Source organism: Solanum tuberosum, unplaced genomic scaffold, assembly GCF_000226075.1.
Source record: "Solanum tuberosum cultivar DM 1-3 516 R44 unplaced genomic scaffold, SolTub_3.0 scf00189, whole genome shotgun sequence".
Lineage (NCBI taxonomy): Eukaryota > Viridiplantae > Streptophyta > Magnoliopsida > Solanales > Solanaceae > Solanum > Solanum tuberosum.
The window spans coordinates 930854-946209 of record NW_006239113.1 but is presented as its reverse complement, the minus strand read 5'-3'; the positions used below and the strand labels follow the sequence as shown (position 1 = coordinate 946209).

Sequence of the window (15356 nt, the reverse complement as noted above, 5' to 3'; positions counted from 1 at the left end):
ACCCTAGTACTATTCTTCTTCTTCCTCCTCCATTCTTCATTTCTCAATAATCGAAACCCTAATTTCACCTTCCATTACACTGTATACCCTCAGCTCAGCTCTGGATCTGACTCACCTTTTTCTTCTTAAATCCTCAACAATGCATTTTCAAACACTACCATAAGATCACTTGTTAATGGAAGCAGCTGCAGTTCAGTAAAACCAGTGTCATTTCTGTAATTTTAGCTACTCTGTGAAAGTGTGGCTTTTTTTTTTGTCATTTTTGTTGTCTTCAATGGTAAGTATGAGTGGCGACGTTGCCACGTGTAAGTCGGAAGCTACGGTTGTCACTGATCACTTTCCACTAGGGTTAAGAGTCCTTGTAGTTGATGATGACGTTGTTTGCCTCCGAATTATTGAGCAAATGCTTCGCAGATGCAAGTATTCAGGTCTGCTTCCTTCTATTGTGGTGTTTTAATTTAACCTTGGCCTTTACTTTATATTTAATAACTTAATAAAGTAGGTTTCGGTCTCAAACTAGAATTCTGTTTGCCGGTTTGCCGTTTGAGGACTGCATCAATGAAGATAATTTGCATAAACTTGGATAGGTAATACGTTGATTGGTTGGTTGTATAAGGAGACAATCAAAATAATCCTCTTACAAATAATGCATTGCATTATGTCATTTGTTTGGTGGTGTTAAACTTATACCAGCATAATTTATGTATTAGCGAGATATATTGTGGATCGAGAATGCATGGATAAGTGATTCTAAAGACAAATAGGCAATCATTGCATAACATTCCATGTATTATTGTTCACCTCATAATAATATGATACTATCTCAAATTGAAGCTCATTGAAATTTAACAAAAATTACAGTAGAGAAGGAATAACAAGAACAAGTTTAAGAGTTAAACTAAACTAAGATTACTTCATTTCTCAAAAGATAATTACGTTGGAAGGAGAAGATCTTATTTATAGACCTTTCTAGCTGTATCAGAGAAGCTAAAATTGACTACTAACCTAAGCCATAAGTAATTTATCTGAAATGAGCTAAACCACTTGGTGCTATATGGCTATTCACATGATTAGTGCTAGAAATTCAGATCATATTATATCTCCTCCCCATCAAACAACCCTAATCTGCAAGGGTGGTAATGTCGAAATGAGGAACGTAACTCCATCAGGATAGAATAGAAGTTGTGAAAATCATTGGATGTAACAATGTTTGTCCTTGAATACGGAATCAATCTAGATCCCCTGTTTCTCGCAAAAAGATTTCTTGTCCTTGAATCAACTCCATTGGGATAAAATGGAAGTTGTGAAAATCATTGAAATGCAACGATGTTTGTCCTTGAATGCGGAATCAATCCAGATCCCCTGTTTCTTGTAAAAAAAGATTTCTTGTCCTTGGATTAATCTTCATCTTCTTCCCCCCATGGGAGTTGGGAAGCATGAGTGGTTTCTCAATGTCATCAACAGTTCATTTGCTAAAGAAGATGCCAAGGGCCTTGTACTCAAAATAAAAGGCACTTCTTATACCTTGTGTAAGTTTCACCATTGAACACCTCCAAGTAATCTAGGATGCCAATTATCTTTAAATGAAAAGAAGGTGGAACAAGCTCCAGTGAATACTTGGAGGCTGTGATAACCATCACATCATAGCAGAGGTCACTTTATGACGTATCCTAAAGGCCACATGAGTAATTAGTGCTCCAAGAACTTTCTGTCTTGAATGAGTAGCATATACATCTGCAGTTGGAATTGTAGTTACATTCGCGTATGTTCACTAGTGTACAGGAAATGAGGTGGATCAGAAGAGTAAAACACACACAACTTGTACCAACCACAACACTTCTGTTGTTCACTTGAGCAAAAGAATTTGATACACCATGATAAAATTTGTCCGACAAAGATACAAGAGATCCTGTAAATTTTGTACGCCTTCTTTTTCCTCATCAGCATAAGAAATGTCGCATTATATGAATAGCATTGGAATACTTCCCTGATCTTTGTCCTTGTTCTGATAGGTAATTATGTAAAGCCAAGCTAAAACAACTTATATACCATCTTTTTCAAGAATGTGGTTAGAACCTGTTCCAAAGCTTACCTTGCCATAAATTGACAATTTTCAAGCATCCCTTGGATCACCAAAGAATTTCCAACTAGTTGGCACCTCATAAAAAGGAAGGTTAAGCCTTTGAGCCACGCGATTTAAAACCATTGGTGGGCATCTGTCGGGCTAGATCCTTAGGATCAGACTGGAAATATGGAATAGCATCATGAATTAGCAGCAACATTTAAAACAAAATCTTCTGGAGTGACAAAAAATGACTTCCAAGAATCATGTTTATATCAACATCTCCATCAATTGCAGCAGCAAAGTCAGGTCCATTCTTGTCATACATGATATTCATGAATTCCTTAGTATCCATAAGGTTAGGGTCTTGGAAACTATACCAAACATCTTCGAGAGGCCCTCCGTTTGTTGTGGACTCCAAACTAGCTCCTAACTTTTCACCAAGAATGAACTTTGCATACGCCTCTGTAACAACCTTCTCTGGTCATAATAGAAAACTATTGAGAACAATAGCTTTAAATTTTCTTGCATAAGCCCCTGTGACAACCCCCAGTGACAGTGAGAGTTGTTTTTCTTGGCTTTTCACACTATGTTCCTTTAAACCTACTTTCTCTGTAACTTTATATCTCCAACTCAGATATGCTAGGTTTAGTGGATGATAATAAAAGCTCATGAGTCAAAATATCCTCCTTTACTTGATGATAAAAGCTAGGCCTGGTCAAGCCCCTTCGCGATCAAGACCTAATTCTTTGTGAATGAGATCCCTTGCTAGGTGACCCTTTTCCGTGATCATGGTCCTGACCTTGCGATCACAAGCACCATATATCAGATCAGAATTTTCAATTTTCAACTTGTCCGGAACAGGTCCAAACCCCTTGGTCTCAACCCAAACCAGTCACAAATTACTATGTCAACATATCTAGATGCTCAAAACATGAGTTGAAACACAAATAATCAAAACTAGGGGTCAGGTCGTTACACTGTGTTGGTCGAGTGTTATATTAGCTTAATGTTTGTTTTCATGCATATCTATTGGTTATAAAAATCAAATCTAACATTGACTATTTGAATTGCTTGCAGTTACTACTTGCACTCAAGCTATGGTGGCATTAAACCTATTACGCGAAAAAAGGGGGACTTTTGATATTGTACTGAGTGATGTTCATATGCCTGATATGGATGGTTTTAAACTTCTTGAGCTTGTTGGGTTGGAAATGGACCTTCCAGTAATAAGTAAGTGATGCCTCTCTTGCTGTGGCAGCATGATGCCTCATCTGTGAACTTAATATTTTGTTGTCTACAGTGATGTCAGGTGATGGAAGAACCAACCTCGTCATGAGGGGAGTTCAACATGGGGCTTGTGATTATTTGATTAAGCCTATACGGGACGAGGAGCTAAAGAATATCTGGCAACATGTTGTTAGGAAAAGATACAACTCCAGTAAAGAGCTTGAATGCTCTGGTAGCTTGGATGATAATGATCGGTATAAGCGAGGAAGTGATGATGCTGAATGTGCTTCTTCTGTAATTGAAGGCGCAGATGGAGTGCTAAAACCACAGAAGAAGAAAAGAGAAGCCAAAGAAGAAGACGACACTGAAATGGAAAATGATGACCCAAGTACTTCAAAAAAGCCACGTGTAGTCTGGTCAGTGGAGCTTCATCAGCAATTTGTTAGTGCAGTCAACCAACTTGGCATTGATAGTATGAACTTCGGTTTTTGACTTTTCAGTTAGTTCAGATCTTTTTCTTCTTATTTATGTATTAATTTGCTTTGTTTCTTCCTTTGCAGAGGCTGTACCTAAGAGAATCCTTGAACTGATGAATGTTCCTGGTTTGACAAGAGAAAATGTGGCAAGCCATCTGCAGGTTCGAATCTCTATGCATGTTTAAGGTTGTCAATGCCCCTTTTTTTCTACCTAATGCTAGTGTTCTGGTTGCCTTTTCAGGAAAATCAGGTAAAGATGCTATATACTTGGAACTAAAAGGCCCCATATCTTCCTAATTCACCAAGACGAATCCACATCATGTAGCTTTTGTGTTTATCACCCATAAACCTAAATATTAAATACCATGTCCTCATGTAGTGTTTGTTTTAGTCACTCATAAACCTTGTTTGTGCCATAGTCCGTTCAAGTCCTTATGGGCATGTCATGTGCTATGTGATCCATCAATAATCTGTTTTAGGACGCATGCTGTTTTTGGCTTTCTGGTCATTAAATTCTAGTTTCAACGATAGAATGTTTTAAAGTATTTCTGTTGACTAATATGCAGAAATTTAGGCTATACTTGAAGAGGTTAAGTGGAGTAGTTCAACAGCAGGGTGGCCTCCCCAGTACCTTCTGTGGGCCAATAGAACAGAATTCAGAACTTGGTTCACTAGGGAGATTTGACATTCAAGCACTGGCAGCCTCTGGCCAAATTCCTCCTGAAACTTTGACAGCTCTTCATGCCGAACTTTTAGGTAGATCGACAAGTAACTTGGTTTTACCAGCAGTAGAGATACAGAATCTCCTACAAGCTTCCCTGCAGCAAGCAAAGTGCATACCTGCTGACCAAGTTATGGCTTATGGTCAACCTCTGCTGAAATGCCATCCCAGCATTTCTAATTCTAAACATCTTTCTCAATCTATCTTGTCTGCTGAAGATGTTCATTCCGGATTTGGATCCCAGCGAGCAAAAAATATATGTCTGGTCCCTAGCAGCAATCCCATTGGGCTAGCTGCTCCGAACAGCAACATGTTAATGGCAATGATGCAACAGCAGCAATGGCAAAAGCAGCAGCAGATGGAACTACAACATAGACGGTCTGGACCTCCTGAGGTCAACCATTCAATTAATGTGCAACCTTCTTGCCTTGTATTGCCCTCTCAGTTACCAGGTAATTTCCAAGTGGGAGATAGTCCTGCTTCCATCAGCCGCGCCGGCAGTCTGAGTAAATCTTCGGTGATTGATTATGGAGTTCTCTCGCCACAATCAAATAATTCATCAGGTGTGGTTCAAGTGTTAGACAGGGAACTCAAACCAGAATGTGGCTTAAACAGGCTCCCCAGTGGAGGTTCTCTCTCTCGGTCATGCTCGATAAATGCTGACAATAGTGTTGGTCTGCAGCTTCATAACTCGAGTTCAGCGTTTGGTTCTTCTAAACAACTGCCAGCCCTTATCCCAAACCATTTGGGCTCGCCAGTTCCATATTATATTAACTCAAGCCAGGTTCTTGATCAGGGACATACGAGAAATCCTGGGGTTGGTAAATGTGCCTCCATTCCCAGTCGTTTTGCAGTAGATGAGTCTGATTCGCCAATGTGCAACTTCAATACTGCAAAAAACTATCTTGAGGAAACTAAAGTTAAGCAGGAGCCTAACATGAATGTCATGGAAAATGCTAAAGTTGGTCCAGCGATTTTTCAAAAATTTCAACCGGGTGATCTTATGAGTGTCTTCAGTGACTAGGTAAAGCAATTGGTCTTCCTAATTTTTAGTCTCTTCTGTTCCCTTAAAGAGCCCCCATCCCCTCCGGCCTCACCCAAAAAGAAAGAAAAAAAAATGAATTACTTTAACGTGATTTGAGAATTAAGTAGTTATCTGTGGTTTGTTTTGTATTTACCTTGCCATTATTCCATTTCCTCATATTTATGGCAGATGCACATTAATCCCTCATACATATTACACAATGTTGCCAATGTATGATCATGAACTTCGTCATAGGGATGCCATTGGTGCCTCTTTTGAAATGCATTAATCCCCTTTTTTGGCCTCAATCCCTTTTTCTTTTTAGTAACTAAATTTTTTAGTAATTACCAAAGTATTTTTTCACAGTACCATAACTAACTATACACCGTCAGTAGAAAGACTAATGAGCTAACAAACTAGAACATGAAGCTATGGACTAAATTCTGTATTGTAGACACTACAAATACAAGCAATATCTCGAGCAATGGCTTCCCAGTGTCTGTGTTGTTTCTCAAAGATCCTCATATTTCTCTCTATCCATATGCCATGAACAAACTCTGTGTAGATCATTTTAAAAATCTGAGCCTGCTGTGACTTCCCTTTGGCTCTCTGAATGACTCCTGTCATGAATTGCTCCCAAGTATTCCCTGTAAGAGACTGTTGATGGATCCAGTTTGGAAATCTATCCACCACATCTCTAGCAAAAGGACATGTAACATATAGATGTTCTCTGTCTCATCACAGGTTTGATAGAAGCTACATTTGGATTCAAGCACCATTCCCCATTTGAGTAGTCTGTCAACAGTTACTAACCTCCCATGCATTTGCAGCCATAGAGTGAGTCTGGCTTTTGGTCTAGCAGGATTAGAAAATAAGAGGTACTCCCATGGAACTCTTATGGTAGGGGCTAGGACTCTGTATATATTTGCCTTGTAAGGCTCATTCTATCAGTAGAATGAGAGTGCACCTGCTCCAGTATTGTTCTGGACTCCAATACCTTCCTGAGCATCCAACAAGCTTGAGCTGGTGTTGAAATACTATCCCACTGTCTCCCTTTGATGTAGTAAACAAAGCATGTACCCATTTAGTCCAGAGCTATGTTGCTTGGACTTTCCAAAATTGTTGCCTCACCCATGTCAGATTCTCCAAAATGCACTACTTTTGGAGTATCCGACACGCACCCGTCAACATTTTTAAAGAGTTTGAGCAACATAGGTCCAGAGTTAATCTTGCGTATGAGTAAGATCCCAACAGGTTTTAGCAATTGATGCCCTGTTCCACACAGTAAGATTGATCAGCTTTAAGCCACCAGTAAACTTAGGAGAGCATAACTTGTCCCAGGCAACTAATGCTTTCTTTAGCCTTGATCCCTTTGGGATAAAATCTTTTTTTGTTATGATTATTATTATGTAATATGGTTTTGGATCTTGTGTCCACACATGCTTATTTTCTAAATTTTAGTAAATTGCTAATTTTAGGTTGATGTTACTGCAGGATTGTCGTTTGCCCATGGGAAGGTCTCAAGTTCCCCATGAATCATAACATTTAGTTCTGCCATATAAGTTTGCAAGATCCCACTTTGAAGTCTTATATTTATCTTATAGTTTCACCTATAGTGTGATTTGTGAATTGCAGAAATGTAGGTAAAGGCTATTTGCCTGTGTATTTATCAATCTAATATTTTGGAAATGAATGTGAATCGAGTATAATATAATACTCTTTGTAAGTATTTGGAGAAGATCTCACTGGGTATGTTCTAAAATATCCCCTTGACAGTACCATCACCTTGTGATTGTGCAATTATTCAAGATTTTGTGTTGTGTAATTTGATAGTTGAACTGTTGCAGATGAAAAGAATGTCAATTATGAAACTGACATGCATGCCAATTGCCTCTCCAGGCTCTACGTGTGGGATTACACTGGTTACGTTGTTGAAATGCATAGCAATTGCCTTTCTTCTTAAATGTTTCTTTTCATTGCTAGCTTGCTGTTAATTTCTTTTCATTATTAGCGTGTTTGTGAAACATGGAAATTAATTACACCAGCACTATATTTGCAGAGAGCTTAATATTATGATAGTGCTTTTGATTTGCTGCAATGTGAAAGATTGAGTCTGCTGAGTTTCTTGTTACGGGAACTTTATCTAAGAGATTATATAATCTTATTCAGTACAACTAGGAAAATAATAGACAAATTGTTAGCTGCCTGTATAAATTTTCAATTGCAGAATAATACAACATATCCAATGTAATTTCATAAGTGGAATCGGGAGAGTGTAGCAAGTATACAACTTTATCCTACCTTGTGAAGGTAGAGAGTTTATTTTTGATAGACTCTTTGCTCGAGTAAGCCTATCACAAATCTAAGTATGTAAAAGCAAATACGAAAATAAATAAGAAGAGAACATGTGTAGTATTATTTATACTCTTTTTTAAAAAATTTACTATGTGGTACAAGAGATTTTTTTGGTAGAATTTAAAGAAAGAGTATTTGACTTTCATTAAGCTTTTTTAAAATTGGAGTAGTGTGATTATATAACTATTTCACGGCAATAAAACGTTAAAATTGAAATTAAAAATTATCCAAAAATAATAATATACAGAGTACTCCTCCGTCCATTTTCATTTGTCATGTTGCGCTTTTTGAAAGTCAATTTGACTGATTTTCAAAATTAAATTAGATTACATTAATTCGATTTTTAAACAAAAAAATTTAAATATTCAAAAGCTATACTAAAAGTACTATAAATTGCAATTTCTTGCATATCAATATGATGAAAAATACATCGTAAAATATTAATCAAAATTTTTATATTTTGACTCTAAAAAATAAAATCATGACAATTAAAAATGAACGGAGGGAGCAATAAATGAGAACGTGGCATTAAAGTTGGAAAGAAGCAAGGAGCATGCAGGGTAAATGGGACGGCTACCGAGTATCCAAGTTACTAGGACTACATTTTGCTTCCTCTCACACTTCCTAATTCTTTTTATATTAAAGTAATAATACTATATGTAGTAGTATTTTAACTATCAAATAATTATATATCTTATTTTCAATATTTTAAATCTACATTTTAAGTAACTTCATATGTACATATCGGTTGGATGACTTGGTAATTTGAAAAAATTATTTACATCGATAAGATATAAAGTTTAAACTCTTTTTATTTGATGATTTACTAGGTTTAACTGAATTGGTATAAGTTATATATAATAATTTCAAAAGTAGAATAAATTGAATAGTATTTCTTTCGTCTCATTTTACGCAAAAGTGTTACCGTTTGGAAAATCAAATATTTTTATCTAAGTTTTGTTAAATTTTTAAAAATCTTTAGTTATGTTAATTTGCTCTAGTAGACTAGCCTTTTTTATGTAGTTTTCCAATGTATAAACTAAATCGTAATCAAAATTAAGTGGTTTAGCTCTCATATTCTGAACACCTTCATATACAAATTCAAATCTTAAATCCGCTCGCGAACACTCTCATTGTGGAGAGTGATGGTGTTCTTTTCTTCCATTCAAAGTCTCATATTCTCTCACCTTAACATATATATAAACAACTACTCCCATTTCCACATCTCACATCATCTTCATTCATAACTTTTTTGAACTACATAAATACACAATCTTTTTTTTTGTTGTCAAATTTAAGGAAAATAACAATGTTGGATTGGGGTCCAGTTTTGGTCTCAGTTATATTGTTCATCCTGTTGTCTCCAGGACTATTATTCCAACTTCCAGGACATAGGCATTGTGTTGAATTTGGGAATTTTCATACAAGTGGAGCTTCAATTATGATTCATACTTTGCTCTATTTTGCTCTTGTTTGTGTCTTCTTTCTGGCTGTTAAGGTTCATCTCTACCTTGGTTAGAATTTGAATGTATTCATTTTGTTGAGTTGTTACCTATTGTATTTTGTGGTATTTGGTACTATGCGTACGATGGTTATTTTGATTGTTATTTGAATATAATTACATCATGTTGTTAAAATGTGTTGTTATGTAATAATGAGAAATGTTATTTTATGTAACGGTTGATTCGGTATGATCACATCGATGTCTTATCTTTTTCTCATCTTGTCGTTATGTTTTATTTGAAAATCCTATCTTACCTTTACCCTATAACTACCTTGTATACCCTACTATCTTTTTTGTAATATTGAAGTTTATTCTTTAGACTGCTAGTGTGTATTATGAAATCACAGGAAATCAATCTATTTAAATATCATATTCATTAAAGCAATACAATATATAATATAATACATTATGAAACGATATATAAAAACTATCCAAACAATTTCTCAATGATGTATTTATTTTTCTAGCATAAATTAAAGACCAACACAAAATAGGGCCAAAAGTGCAAATGACCCAAATTGTGTGGCTTTATAATTTCAAATGCAAGGATTACAACCATTATAATCTACAACAAAATTAGAACGATACAGAAAAGATTATACCGGGAGAGTTTTCTTACTTTGGTTCAAATTTTAAAGAACCTCACATGAATTAGCAAACTTATTTCATCCCTTTATGAATCTCAAAAAACAATGCAGCCCTTCATCAGTGTTGAGCTAAGCTAGCTCAAAATACTCTTAAAATGGTGTGATATTATCATCTTTTAGTCCCTTTTGACAATGTTCTTCAAAATGCTTCACATTTTTAAAGTTTGACATCTATATTTTAAAGTATGATTAAATCAGTAATCATAGTTTATTCGACTTCAACTCACATATGTTTATATAATAGAGCTATGCCTTCGCCTTTTTGAGAAACGTCTCAATTATATCATATTAACACCTTACACATGTAGAAATATTCAAAAGAAAGTACAAGTATGCAATTTTCTTCATTAATCAATTACACATAAAAGACATTTCAATCAAGATAGAATAATCAAAGTTTCAACGTCGTCTAAATAATTACTCTAGTTTTGTACTAATTTTATTCTATATATTTGCTAGTATTATAATAATATATATAAATTGTATATATTCATAAATACTGAATATCATTTTTTTTTAAAACACATACCGCCAAATACCATAATACTAAAACCGCAGTATCAAAAATTTGATTTTTGATATGATATTCAGTATCTACGATACCATGCCCACCCCTAATATCATGGAATATGATGTGCTAAAATATACTTTTTAACAACGAAAACAGCAAAATGCACATTAACAAAAAGCGCGATTCAAAATTAATGCCACAACATGTAACCATAACATGGTAGACAAAACAAAACTAGTGAGAGAGCAGAGGTCTACATAGTCAAAAAGATGAAAACAACAAAAACTACATTACAAGAAACATGAAATGTCAAGGTCCCTACTCCCTAGCCTTGAACAGCCTTGGCCAAGCCAAAAGCAGCAGCAGATGCAACTGCTCCAATAAGTGCTGTTTCGAAAGCACTCCTAAATGGCCTGTTTCCAGTGAAGTAGCCTTTAGCGAAGCCGAAGATTAGCAAGGCCAGTATAGTTACCACAACAGAGGCGACGACAGCCTGTCTTGCAATAGGAATGAGCATGTATGGAACCAGAGGAACAAATCCTCCCAAGATGTAAGCAATCGCGATGGTAAATGCACTCTGCAGCGCTCTCCTTGGATCCGGTTTCTCTAAACCAAGTTCAAATCTGTCATTCAACAAAAAAATTCTTATTATAGCTAGGTCCGCGCCATTAGAAGCCAAGGTCAAAGTAATATCATCATATTTACAATTATGGCAAGATGAAATTTTTATCGACAGTGACAATGTCCTTGAACAAACTTAAGGATCCTTCTGATTGAAATTTACAACAACTTGCATAGAGACCACATTTTAGCTATGATTGATCGGATAAACCAGACAAAGTACACTTATGCATCCTACTAACTCAATAAAGTTGAAGAACGGGACAGAAAGGGAGTAGTCGATCAGCTAAATACCAAAACTAAATGGAGGGACCATAAAAGAAAAGCAAGAAACTATTCAAAGTGTTTGCTCCACTTTGAGTGGCCTGCCATTAAGTATAGGTCGCGATAAGGTTCCTAAAATCATGATTTCTTCTGTGGTCCAAGTCGGACTCAAATGCTCTCTTCTTTTCCCTCAAGTCTCATATGGAACTACAACAACTATGCCTCAATCCCAAGCAAGTTACCATCGACATAAATTCTCACTGTTCATATCGCTCCATTTAAGTCCGTCTCAATCCAATATTTTTTCAAAAAAAACTTGCCATAAGGCAGCAGAAATTAAAATCTCTAGTGTTCAGGTAGGGCTTCTTTTGTACGTCCGAAATTATCAGAATTTTCTTCACCAGTACCACATACTGCAATAAGAATCTAAAAACTCGAAATTTGACCATCTTGAAAATAACTAACTATTCATAAAATTTTAGCATACATTTCTCGTCTTTTTTCCAACTCTCAACCAATTATTTAATTGGCTTACCAGAGTTGAACATTGCATACACAGAACAAGTATAAAAGTATGATATTAGAAAATCTCGACTTAGATGCATCATCAGAGAAAAAGAGAGATTATGATAAACTTACTTCATCATAAAGTCGAGCCATGCCTGTGGGTTCTTCCTCAAAGCATTCACCACCGGTGAATATTCATGGGGCTGAATCCCATACTCTGACAAAATTTCTGCAATCTCCGCTGCTTCTGCAATTTATACCACGATACCACAAACTCTTCGTCAAACCAAGTAAACTTTGCCAAATTTGCAAGTTAGCACATTTTAAAACCACGACAAAATAACTTTTTAATTTCTTGAAAGTACTAGTTCCCTCATAAAACTAGTTACCACTCTAATTCAATACAAATGTCATATATATATATATATATATATATATATATATCCACGCTTTCTTCCTCGTCTCCACACCATCAGCACAAAAAATGTAAATGTGCTTTAACAAAGCTATGCCACCCTTAATGTATGAACAGGGGATTCTTCTTTTCAATGGACTGTAAACAATAATGAAATAACAACAAACAAGAAGTCGACAAAGCATAACACTAGTGTCGATCAATCAGTGATAGACAGACGGGGACACACATTGCTTCAAGTGGTGTCATCTCATATCAATTCACTAAACTTTTTCGTTAAATATTTATGTATACAATATCACTTGAAAAATAACACAAAGTAAACCTTATTAAACCTACATGACCTTGAATCTACACTCGTATATACTAGCTCAATTGTGATGAAGACGTTACACCGCTTGGATAAAATCATGCGCGTGTTATGAGAATTGAGAAGTTATACCTGTATCTGGTACAGAGATGATCTCTTCTTCCTCCCTTTTCAGCTCTCTCATATAGTGATCAGACTCACTCTTTGCAGCCAAATAACTGTAAAGCGAATAAATCAATGATTAATTATAATTATTACTCCTAACAGATTCATTATAATACAAAATTTAGATTAGTCATGATTAACCTACCACAACTCTCACATTTTATGAACTTCAATCTGTACTTTAAACCATTTATGCAAAACACACATAGTTGAGTTCACACAGGTAGAATTTGAATCATTGGCGGAGGCAGGATTTTCACCGAGGATTGCCAAATTATAACAGAATAACCAACCACACACAAAAAAGAACCCAAAATGACTTGATATAAAGTACACACATAAATAAGAATAAAAAAAAAAGTTTACCAATTTACACAATATAATTTTTCAATGATTCGAACAAAGGTGTCTCCGCCACTGATTACTGTCAAATATTTTCGATACAGATATATGTAAATGAGATAAAAAATACTTTTTTGACACACACACATTCAATGTAATCACATGAATGAAGTCTGGAAAGGGTGAGATATACGCATACCGTCACTGTTCCCGATAAACCTCAACTCAAGTAAATTTTAAACTAATATTCAAAAGTAAAATGAATTTCATAACAAAAAAAATATATATTAATGTTTAAATTTTGAATTCGTCTCAATTAAGAATGGTTTCAGTACTATTTCCTTTTTATTTTATCAATTTTAATATATATTTTATATGTACATTAATTTATCGAAAACAATCTCTCTACTTCTGGTTTGACTCCGATACGAGTGCTTGTAAATAAAAAATAAAATAAAAATACCCTCCAAGTCCCATGGAAATAGCACCAGCAGCAACTTCAGCAATTCCAGCCGTAAGAATAATCGAAGATGACGCATTTGCCCCTGATAAACCCGCCGCCAATGCAAACGGCACCGTTAGTCCATCTGAAACTCCGATTATTATATCCCGGACAATCTCGCCGGCGGTGAAATGCTTTTCCTTGTGTTGATCCAATAACGATTGCTCCGATTCACCAGCCATCTCAATTTCTCTACTATACCAAAATTTTATAATCTTAAAAAAATAAAAAAACTTTTTTTCTCTTCTGTTATATATATTTATTTTTTTTGAGTTTGTGTCTAGTGTTCTTATAAGGAAAATGGATGATGATTTTTGTATTTGGAGTTTTATGGAAGCAGGTAAAGTTCTGTGTATCTGTCAAAAATATTCTGACGTTTTTTTAACTAATGGAACTGAGATTCCTGGGAAAAAGACGTTTCTATATAAATCCAACATTTAATATTTTACTTTAACAAACTTAATACATTCTTCATTTAATAAAAAATAAATAATTTTTTTTTGCCTTTTTAGTATGTTTAAAAAGAGTGATTTTTTTCCTTGCACCTCTTTGATTTTAATTGACATTTTGGTGTATTTGACATAACTATAATTTAGGATTATAAATTGAAAAAAAATTCTTTATTTTTTAAATTTCATATCAAATTAAACTAAGTCATTCTTTTTTAAATGCAATAAAATTCATGATTTCATGTCTTTTTGTAATCTAACTTATATATTATTAAACATTTTTATAATTACCTTTTTGGTTTCTTTATTAATTAATATTTGTAATTATATTAAATTCAAAACTAGAATTTACATTATTTTTTAAAAAAGGATTACTTAAAATTAATGTGATATAACATTTTAAAATTCATGTATAAAGATTAAAATACAACTATTGGCTTAAGTCATCAGCGACCCCTTAAAGTTGTCCGCATAATTCACTTAGTAGGCGTTTGGCCATGCGATACCATATCACGATATGGTATTGTGAGATGGAATCATCGTTTGGACATGCGATTTTACGCTGATTCCATTTCATGATTCCATATCATGAGAGGTGATACCATATTCTCCAAAAATCATGATATGGAATTATATGGTGATTTCATATCATGATTTGAGATATTTTAATACAATAATTGATCCATGAGTTTATATTTTGTTAAAACAACCCCACATTTATATCTACTAACCATCTGTTCATATATAAATAAAATTTATAATCACATAATTACTTTTTAAAATTTATTATTCTCACCGATATAAAATTATTATTCTCACCAACATATAGTCACTTTAACTCACACCTCACGATTGTGAAACTTTTCAACATTCACTTGAAACAATTAACCGGTATGTTAAAATAGTTGCCGAGGCAATTAGCAAGATAGCACCAACATTTTTACAACCAAAAAATATGACTGGTGTACATTCCAAAATTCGACATAATACTCGATTTTGGCCTTGGTTTAAGGTAAAATTTCAATCACATTAATAAATTTATTTTATGGCCTTAATAAGTGAACATTTATATTTTATGTGTAAGTTATTAGTATTTAGTTACATATTTCCTATCAACTTTGTTTAAAGAGATAATATTTATTTTATGACTTTGCATTGTCTTGGAAGCACTATTTTTATTACTCTTACAAACATTATGTCACGCCCCAACTCAAGGGGCGCAACTAGCTCCTAAGGCCAAAACTCAGCCCC

At 34.6% G+C, this 15356-nt stretch overlaps 3 protein-coding genes across 4 annotated transcripts; 2 read left to right on the top strand and 1 right to left on the bottom strand.

The window, feature by feature from the left end:
• The first annotated feature begins 6 nt into the window (after window positions 1-6).
• Window positions 7-7338, top strand: LOC102606335 (two-component response regulator ARR14). Of its 2 annotated transcripts, XM_006354996.1 has the most exons (7): window positions 7-428; window positions 3143-3295; window positions 3366-3764; window positions 3853-3929; window positions 4010-4018; window positions 4335-5513; window positions 7008-7338. In XM_006354996.1, exons 1-6 carry the CDS (start codon window positions 275-277, stop codon window positions 5511-5513), a joined length of 1971 nt encoding a protein of 656 aa, XP_006355058.1. In that variant the 5' UTR covers window positions 7-274; the 3' UTR covers window positions 7008-7338. The 2 variants fall into 2 exon arrangements, with proteins under 2 accessions (XP_006355058.1, XP_006355059.1); XM_006354997.1 differs by lacking the exon at window positions 4010-4018.
• Window positions 7339-9172: 1834 nt separating this feature from the next.
• Window positions 9173-9387, top strand: LOC102605996 (uncharacterized). Its single transcript, XM_006354995.2, has one exon. The coding sequence runs from the start codon at window positions 9178-9180 to the stop codon at window positions 9385-9387; it is 210 nt and encodes a 69-aa protein (XP_006355057.1). The 5' UTR covers window positions 9173-9177.
• Window positions 9388-10667: 1280 nt separating this feature from the next.
• On the bottom strand, window positions 10668-14015 carry LOC102592597 (vacuolar iron transporter 1; the record flags this gene model as incomplete). The annotated part of the gene is made up of 4 exons (XM_006355030.2): window positions 10668-11153; window positions 12055-12169; window positions 12780-12865; window positions 13618-14015. Coding segments are annotated over 4 exons (897 nt in total), but the record flags the coding sequence as incomplete, so codon positions are not given.
• Between the last annotated feature and the right edge of the window lie 1341 nt (window positions 14016-15356).